The sequence below is a fragment of the Nanorana parkeri genome, unplaced genomic scaffold (genome assembly GCF_000935625.1).
Source record: "Nanorana parkeri isolate BGI_ZX_2015 unplaced genomic scaffold, ASM93562v1 scaffold800, whole genome shotgun sequence".
Classification (NCBI taxonomy): domain Eukaryota; kingdom Metazoa; phylum Chordata; class Amphibia; order Anura; family Dicroglossidae; genus Nanorana; species Nanorana parkeri.
The window spans coordinates 192,464-202,753 of NW_017307068.1; the positions used below are offsets into that span (position 1 = coordinate 192,464).

Sequence of the window (10,290 nt, forward strand, 5' to 3'; positions counted from 1 at the left end):
TAACATGAATGGGTTAAATGATCCCTAGTACAGGGCTACATATAGATCATTTAATCCATTCATGTTAGCAGAGTATAATTGTAAATGTATTGTCTGCACTGTATGAGCAGTGTGTACTCTATATGTACTCTATATGCTCGTCTATGGAGGGTGTCAGCGAGCTCTGCTCCCGCTCGTCTCCTGTTTCAGATCTGGAAGAATCTGCAGTGCGATCACGTGAGGACGGTCCGGAGGACGGGTCAGATCGAGCAAGGGAACTCCGCGATTGATTCTGGGAGTCCACCGCTAGGTAGCGCTTAATCGTTCCCAGCTTCTGGGTTTTCGTAGAGCCAGGTCCAGTATTCTTCCCCATCATGTACCGCGGCAGCCGTCGTTGTAGTGAGTAGCAAATGGTTAGATATTCGGGAGGTCTATTATCAAGGGAGAGGCATCCGGAGCCCACACTAAACACGTCTAGCCGCCATTGTGTTCAGGCCACTCCCCCCATCAACTCTGTTATTGACTATTTCCCTGCAAAGTATTTTTGACCAAACACTTAGGGCCCATTCACATCACCTCCAGACCAGATTGTTTCTGGGCCCACAATGCATCCTAAAGTAACCCTATGCTCTTCTTGGCCTGAATTCACACCATCGCAGTCAGTTCCGGTCCAGACCAATACAATACTGCATGTCACATTTTGTCTGGTCTGGAATGCACCGAAACGTGTCAAAAGCGCACCAAAATGGAACGCAACGCAATGGGAAACAAACTATTTTTTTTGGCTGGTTTGGATGATCTCATCATCTTTCTTCTTCTGTGGAGAGAGAGATTTGTGAAGATAGGAACCATGATGGCTGAAGTAGACACCGAAGTCTTTGTAGAACTTGTGGAAACCTGCCCGAGGCATGGCCAATATAAGAACAATAATAGGAAGATGGACAGTGGAGAGGCATTGCTGCCCAAGTTGTCTTTGGCTATGATCATTTGAGAAGCTCTAAAAAGAGCTCTTATGCCTCTTATGTGCAAGCATTGTGCTGCTCTTTTCCTGGCTATTTGTAGGTCTTGAGGAGGTCCCCCAGCAAGACCTAACAGTGAACGTGTCAAAAACGCAACGCAGTGCATTCCAGATCTGGTCCAGAAAATGGTGTGAACCTGCCCTCACAGTCATCATGTTCCCAGATAGCTGGCTCCAACTCTCCCAGTGCTGCTTACTTGAACTCCGTTTCCAGTACAGGATCACAAGGGACTGAGCAGTCTCCAGCTATATTCTTAGGAGGCCAATTCATAGAAAAGGTTACAAAATAAATAGAAAAAATTATAAAGTAGGAGACATATGCAAAGAAGTTTAAAAAAAATAAAAGGGACAAAACTTACAGAAGAATGACCTCCTGTTTCTGAGGTTGGATCAAAAAACATGCAGCTAATACCCCCAGCATAGAAGGGACCCCTAAGATATGACCAAGATTGATTGATTGATTGCAGATCTCCATTTTAATACCTTGGAGATCAAAGTGAATAGCCACCCACTCAGAATATCCAATTGGATGGAAGGAGCTGGCCATTGTAGGATTTTGATAATTACAATAGCGAGAGTCAGCTGTCACTCACGCAGCTGGGTGGATCCAGACAGTAGAGAGCCGTGACAGGATCGAGAGGTGAGGGAACCCGGTATGTGTTCTCTCACCTCCCGCTCTACTGAGCCGACCTGTGACAGTCTCATTGTCACAGGTCGGCTTAGAACTATGAGGTGAGTGGAAATCACTCATGTCATAGTTCTCCTTTAACATAGTTCTCTTTGAAGCCTTTCCCCCACACTGTATTGTTCCAACACTATGCATATTCTGAATTAACCTTTCCCTGCCCGGATCATGACTATGATGTTAAAAATGTCCATGACAACAAGTAAACAGATGATCCAGAGCTACTCTTTCTTGGCTGGATCATGACACCCTTCCCTCTTATCTCCATAACATGAATGGTCCTGTGTTTTTTGGCCTAGAAAAGGAGCATTGGGCAGTGCTGGTAACACTAGTTGTGTGCATTGTTAGTGTGATGCAGAGCTATTCTCTTTGCCCACGACACATGCCCTTACTCACTTACTTCATTTATTTAGTGAATTATGCCATTTGCTTAATACCATGAGTAACCAGCATTCAGTTACATGCTAACACCAGATTTAAAATAAGGAAATGGCACAAAATTAAGGAATTGTGCACATCTCACTCACTAGAACAAATGGCTCAAAATACACAAGTACAAAAGCCTATTCAGGACAAATGGGCAGGCTGGAGGAACTAGTGGTGGTCAGTTTAGCAAATATAGGGAGCCTCAAGTGCAACCCCCTTTGTTTTTGTAAATTTGCAGTTTAATAGCTTTTTTCCCTTGTGACATTGCATTGTGATGCAGCCAGGAAAAAACAGCCTGTGTAAAAAGTGAATGTAACATTAAGATAACATGAAGTCGGATTTGCTTGGACAGAAGATAGTATGACCGCAACCTTTTCACAGATTGCAATCATTAAAATTCTTAAATACACACATAATTACTCAATTACATGTCATCCCAAGCATCAGAGGTATGTAATGGACTCCGGCGCCACAGGTTAAAGGGGTCCAGTAATAACTACAAACACTGTACATACAGCTTGAAAACTTTGCTTCAGAGATAAACTGACAAACATGAATTACTTCATCCCAAATTAATGTAACCATTATCAGGTTTAGTTTTAAAATGTACTGTGATGAAATTCAGAATGTTCTTTTCAGGGTTTTCCACACTGTGGGATATGCAAGTCATTTAACATTGGAATGGTGTGGTGGCTGTACTCCATGACAGGAGTAGTGAGAACAAGGATATAAATATCAGGATTATCACAATAGGGTGAAGGGTTTGGAGAAGGGAGGAGAAGAGAACAATCTAGGACAACATAGCTGATTAGGAAAAATTCTCCAATTCAGCTCACTTTCCAGTTCAGTTATGTTGTCCTTGATTGTTCCCTTCTCCTCCCTTCTCCAAACACAGTTAAAAATGCCCCAAAACGCACTGATCAGCGCATTTCCATTGCAATCTATATGGAAAACGTGCTGATCAGTGCGAAAAAATTGCTGAGGGTGCATTTTGGGTGGCAGGCGGTTCGGATCACGTGGAGCCTCCCGATTGAATGAACGTTCCCCATAGGAATGTATGGGATCGTTCATGTCGGCAGTTCAGCACGAACAAATCTGCGCGACCGAATCGCCCTTGTGTGAACGGGGCCTTAGTTCAGGACTGCAACTGTCCGCCGGACCTCGCTGGTCCGGCGAGAGGAGCTGCAGCCTGTTTTGCTACAGTAGCCCTAGGCTTAGAAGCCCAAGACTTTCAAATTGAGGAAGGCCCTGTCATACCCGTCTTGAATATGTAAAGGTAATTTTGCAGTCAGCTGTCAAAAAATAAACACACCTGTGTCGCTATGTAACAAGATATTGTATAGATATATAACAATCCAGCTGCATTCAGTTATTTTGAGCTAACACAATTACCTAGCAGCAGTTTTGTTAGCCTGCAGCTAGGGCAAGAGCCCATAGAGCAATATGAGAGCGCAATAAGTTATCACAACCGGCTAGATTTAATCTTTTACTGATCTATCTGCACTAAACAAAAATGTAATTGGATGTTTTAGGTTACTGTACTGTGGACATTGTAATTGCTTATTATACCTTAGTATTAACCCCTTCATGACTGAGGCCCTTTTTTCCATTTTTGCACCCATGTTATAAATTAGCTTTTTAAATATGCTTTAATTGTACTGCTTTAAGCTTTGACCCAGTGTTCTCACAGTGTTACAGCCTGGACTAGTGAAATGACTATGTGTACATCAAATAACAAGTGCTGATCTAATATCCTGTTTTCGTTTTGATGATCAAAGTATATATAAAGGTGAAAGAGACAGTACATATTGTGAGAATTAGCTTCAAATGGTAGCGCATTAAGGACGCATCCACTCGCTGAAATCTTCATTTTAAGGGCTTCTTTGCCCACTTTTATTAAATGAAAGTTCACAAAAACAATGCAATTACCCTTGCAGGGGTTCTTTAACATTTCTTGGCAACGCATGCACATCCAGCCTCCTGGCATTGCATTTTGCAGCACCGCTGCTCCAGCCTCAGACCTCAGGCCACTGTCTGTTACTCCAGACAGTCTCAGTCTTTTCCTAACCTGCACACTGAGTTCTTTCAACCCGCAGCACCCTGCTGGGCTGCACTCTTACTTCTGGGTGGAGTTTTCCTGTCTCCCAGGTGGAGCCCTGAGCCCTTCCCCACACCTTTATTTTAAAGGCTGCGCACACCTGTGCTATCAGCAGGCGCTGGACACTATCAAATATCTATTAAGAATGTATATCCCAAAAATGATTGGTTAAATCCAGAATAATTTTATTTCCACCATTACTTTTCCTTTTATTCTGGCTTTTCAAAATAGCAAACGTGTTAAATATTAAGAGATAGGATGAATGTTTTAGTGCAGAATAACACTTTTACAGTTAAATAGAACATGGATATCTGAACATCAGACCAAAAAGGGGGACAACTGAGGAGGAAAGAGGAACAGAGGGATTTGGTTTCAGATGAGGGATAATTGGGAAGTATGGCAAATCAGTCTTGGGTTGCTGCCGGTAATGATTTATTGAGTAAGATTGAAAGAATGAATATCTGATCTAAAATGAAAGAAAACAAACATCTTTCTATCTCATCCTGAATTTATTACTTTAATTTATAACTTCTGCAAAATAATAAAAACAACCATTTACCTTGATTTATTGAGGTTAGAGAAAACATACTATATCTGTATCTGTTGTTCAGGTTACATATTAATCTGATGAGAATTTGTGTGTCTTCAGGTTCAGTGGTCGGGGCTGTAAAAAGTGAACCTGTGGTTGTGTGAGACCAAGAAAGTTTCAACACATAACTGCTAAGGTCTGCAGAAAACATGCACCCTAATGCTCAATGCGCAGCGAAGTTCTGCTACCTACCTCAAGGAGGTCTGAGAGAGAAAAACATAAAGAGATCAGGGTCATAAATAGATCAGGGTCAGTCAAGCCTTAACCCCTTCATGACTGAGCTAGTTTTCAGTTTCTGTTCTGTTCCACAGCAGTAATATACTTTCTTACTAAATGTACCCACACATATTATATATTGTTTTATAGATGACAGATGGGGGTATATAATTATATCAAACATGTACCTAACGCCTCACTTAGTTTGAATCAAATATAAAAAATGAAATTTGACATTTTTTATAATAATTATAGTATAAAAATATATTTATATATAATTTGTATTTTCCTAATTTTGTTTTACACTTTTTTTTAATACTTTGTAAAAAACAAAACTTTTTTTGTCAGTTTATATCAAGCAGTCACTATGACTGCTTGATAAATTAACTTTTCTTTAATTTTTGGCTATTATTAGGCTGCTCCAAACTTAGGAACAGCTAATAATAACCTTAGAGACTGATCCTGACAGCATGTCAGATTCAGATCTCACTAAAGCACTTTGATCATGCTTAGACTATCAGAAATGATACATTTCAAGCAAAGAGATACATTGTATCTCTTGTATCTCTTTGCTTGAGATGTATCACATAGCTTCATAAACATCGGGCCAGTCTATCGAGCGGTCAAAACAAATAGCAGGGAGGTGAGTCACTCTGCTGCCTCTCTGCTATTTTCAGCTGTCAAATACCGGAGCGCTATTTAGCGCTCCCGTATTTGCATGTAACGGCTTCATTCTTTCATTAATGAAAGAAAAAAGCTTTTACAAAAGCTTAACTATTTCATCAATGAATGCCTCAATACTGAAGCATTTATTAATGACTGGTAACCGCTGAGAGTCAGCAGTTACCAGCATTACAGAGCCTGATATAACTCGTCACGTACAGTGTACGTGGCCAGTCATATAGGCACAAAGTGCCGGGACGTACAGTGTATGTCTCCCGTCACGAAGGGGTTAATAACACCTGTAATTCCCTATGAATGCAGTATACATAGAAAGAGGGGATGCATTCAGAAATGTGATAAGATTTGCTAACAATGTTACCCTAACAATGACATCTATGGTGACATACTATATACCTCTTTATTGTAGGTATAGACCTCAAATGAATAATCTACAAAACGAACTTTAAGTAAACAAAACTGTATTGGTTACCACCAGATAAATATTTGACACAACAACATACTGTATACAGGCAAACACTATAATACATGAACCTGGGAAAACTTGGCTAGGCCATGGTTTTTTCTTAAGGCTTAGAAGTACTACTATCCTGCGATTACCATAATATAATCATCATTTTGTATAGAATTTGATATGACCTGATTTATCTGAACAGTTACCTAATAATATAAGTAATACCTATAATTTTCCTATTACCATGACTGAACATTGTAATGATGTAAATGCCGCATTCTGTAACATGTACAATTTATGAACTATTGTTCTCAATTGTATCACTGTACAGGCAGTCCCCGAGTTACAAACATCCGACTTACATACGACCCCTACTTACAAACGAAGTCTATTACTGTACAGCAGGGGTCCCAGGCTGCAGCCAAAGTGTACCGCCCAGCATTTCAGCAGTTTTAATGCTACCGCGCTCGTGCCGACGAGGAGTGCCTGCCTTTTTTGTCTGGTTTGTAGTACTGTACGTACATTACAGGAAGTTGGCTCTTGTTAGACGGACAGACGAGGGGTACCCGCCTCTTCTTCCGGGTCATTTTGAGGTTTTTACTGCTGTCGGTATCCTCATTAGAAAGATTTAATCTCACTTCCTGTCATTGAGACAACAGGAAGTGAAAGGAAATCTACCCCTAGGAAGGGAAATTCACTCCTGTAAGAGTTATCATGGGAAAAGGGTGTCTCCACTGAAGCTTTATCACCAATCCTTATTTCCACGACAACCCAACATTTTCAAAATCCAATTGTCACAGGGACAGAAAGTGAGGTGAAATCTTCTGAACAGGGGCACACACAGCAAAACAAACATTACAGGGGGTAACCCTTCCCTATGCTATCCAAAACTTAAAAGAAAATAAAATTGGCTGGAGTTACACTTAAAAAATGTACCTGTTCCAACTTGCATACAAATTCAAGAACAAACCTACAGACCCTATCTTGTTCGTAACCTGGGGACTGCCTGTACTTAAAAAAACTAGTTTAAAAAAGTGTCAATCAGTGTAAAACTTAGCTTCCAGCTATGAGTGAATGTTAACAGATAGAGGCCTTACAGATTTTACCTACCATAAACACAAGCCCACTACAGGAGTATCACTCCTGCTGCTGCAGGTAGATGAAAAACCCAACGTGCATAGTGGTGTGGGTAGGCAGATCTAGGGACTCTGGGGATGCAGAACTCTTGTTGCCACAAGAATATAAATCTTATGGTTCATTCCATTTTTTACCTCAATTATAAGTTTTGGGTAATATAATTCCCAATTGTATCGGGATTGTAGTCCATCACGGGAGCGAGCTTAGAGCAGTGGCTACTTTGCAACACACACAAGGACCTTAATCCCATCTAGTAAATTCTAATTTTGTCCCTTCCTAATCTAAGATTATCTGCTAATAATTATACTAATAATACTATAACACAAGTTCTAAAAGAAGCAAAGGTCTTATTTATTTATAACGAGAAGAAAAAAGAAAGATTACTACCAAAACTATCTAAACAAATGTTACAGAATAATTATAAGGAGAGCAAGAATAATATGTTACATAGGAAGAGAGAGAACAAGATGGTTGAGCTCCTGCTCATATAATACGCTAGATCCATTCATACACCTACATCGACACGCCTTTACACAAGTGTCATCAAACCCCTTACAGCTCTTTCATTCAATCCGAATCTTCCCTTGGATTTGGCAGTGCTCATTGTTGAGCAGGCAGCGATGTCATATTGCAGGAAAACTTCTTAACCCTGGCCAGCATTAGATTACAGCCTACCCTTGGATCCTAAGGTGAGGGATAGCAGTATGATGTTTTCTTTCCCAGTACAGGATGTCTTGAGGGTGCTTTTGATGCAAACATAACCCCCATAAAACACCACAGGGTGCTAGGAGTGGAATCTTTTCCAGGTTAACCCCCTGCCATAAACATCCTGTGGTGGGATCCTGCTCTACTGGTTTTGATATGGCCTTCTGCATAGCTGTCTCCTTTGAGAATGATTGTTAACGTATGAGGATTGGGTCATTCAAGGTTGTAAAGCTATTTGTAATCATTTTATTTTTTCAGAAGAAAAACAAGAAGGGATCTGTGGACATCACAAAGGTCAAGTGTGTGGAAGTTGTGAAGAATGGAACGAACGAAGTGCCTTGTCAGAATAAATATGCATTTCAGGTACAGGTCCATTACATTTTCTACTTATTGAGGAGTCCTCTTTGGTTGACTCCAAAAGGTTGCCCAGAAATGTTGAAAGGATTTTAGACCCCAAAATGAACATGTTATTCTGTATATTGCAGCTTACTAGTCATTGGATATGGCCGCTACATTAGTTTTCATTGTTTGGCAAATACAGAAAGCACCTGCTGAACTTACCAAAATGCTGTGAGCTAAACTCAAAGCACAAGCAATCATATTTCCTTCTGTAAACTACTAATGCCCTCACCCCCATGTAAAGGAGATGTAGAGAGGAAGACATGTTTGTAGCAAGGGTGACAACCATGGTTCCCTACATAGATAAGGTGGAGGAGTGAGCATAGCCACCCAGGGACAGAAAGTGAGTTATTCAAAGAATTACCAAGAAAACAAGTGCATCCAGGCACTGGTAATCTGCAATATATTGCATTTTTGATTTTTGTTTTTTTAGTTTAGATGATAAATGACTGCTTACATACACTGACATGCTGCAGGATCAGCATTTTAGGATCAGAGTACTAAGGTTATTATTGGCTGTTCCTAAGTTTGGAGCCCGTTCCAAACTGATCCATAAACAGGTGTTACTTGTTCTGATAACACTAAACCATTAAATCTGATTAGTTGCGGTGGCTAAGATGTGACCGCATCCTGTGATTTTATTTTATTACTTTATATTTTTTACAAGCCCAACAGATTGAATATTAACAGTCATAACTCCATCCCATTCTCTGAGGATTCTGTTATAGGGAAGCTTTACAGGCTCCCATTTCATCAGCAGTAACTGTTTCTTCATGTTGCAGGGTCTGTACCTAATTATGTGGTGGTGTTTATCAGGAAAAAACATTTGCGTATATGACCTGCGGCTTAACTTGGAGGGTTGACCACAACTGACATCCTGTGTGAATTAATTTGATGTTAGTCCAATAGTGAGTCTAATACTGTCCTTTTTCATTGCTCTTTTCCAGGTTGTCTACGACACAAACACATTGTACATTTTTGCACCCACCTCAGAGAGCCGTGACCAGTGGGTGAAGTGTATGAAAGAAGGTGATAATTTTCTTATATTCTGTGTTTACTATTTCAGATTTATAGTTAGGGGCAGGGGCGGAACTGACAACACATGGGGCCCCCCGGCAATACAAGATTATGGGGCCTCCTTGTGCTCCACCCATATACAAGCCCCACCCACATGCCCCCCTCGCAGTCCTCGCAATAGTCCTCGCAATGCACAATAAGATGCATTGTTTTTTCTGTTTAGAGCGGCTGCACGTGTATTTGTAACGCAGAATAACGAGATGACACAGGGACCCACACACACACACACACACACACAATAGGTTGGACTTGATGGACATATGTCTTTATTCAACCTCAAATACTATGTAACTATGTAACAATGAATACGCGCAGACTGCCGCTCCAGTGTGAATGAAGCTTTAGGCTCAATTCCCACTGGGGCGGCTGTCCGTGCGTATTCGGTTGTACGACTACGCGCGGAGCCGCTCTAAACAGAACAAAAACACGCGGAAGCTGCGTGGCCTCCAAAATAGTGCCATAGCGATAACCCGGTCGGATTCCGCACATTCGCGACTATATAATGGCCGCAAACGAGCGGAATCCCTGGAGTTGTTTCACATATAGTGTTTGCATCCCATGTGGTCTTCCGCATGGAAAACCATGTGGGAAATGCAAACTCTATATGTGAATGGCGCCTAAAAGGTTAAAATCGTCCCATTTCCAGCTCATAAAAAAAAATCAAGGCATTAAGTTCACATACCAGCGATGGGCTCCGACTCTCCATGTTACAGTCAGGGTTTTTGTAAATAGTAGAAATCCTCCAGGGGTGCTTACACTGTGATATAAGATGTGATAATAAGCTAATGGAAATTAAACAAATAAATATTCTTTAAAAAATATTAGC

General features: G+C 40.8%; 1 protein-coding gene across 1 annotated transcript in view; it reads left to right on the plus strand.

Moving 5' to 3' along the window:
• Window positions 1-10,290, plus strand: part of TEC (tec protein tyrosine kinase) — a 115,651-nt gene that overhangs the window by 64,806 nt on the left and 40,555 nt on the right. Inside the window, exons 3-4 of the mRNA XM_018564954.1 lie at window positions 8,247-8,351; window positions 9,335-9,416. Of these exons, the coding sequence (XP_018420456.1) occupies window positions 8,247-8,351; window positions 9,335-9,416 (187 nt within the window). The remainder of the gene's footprint in view (window positions 1-8,246; window positions 8,352-9,334; window positions 9,417-10,290) is intronic.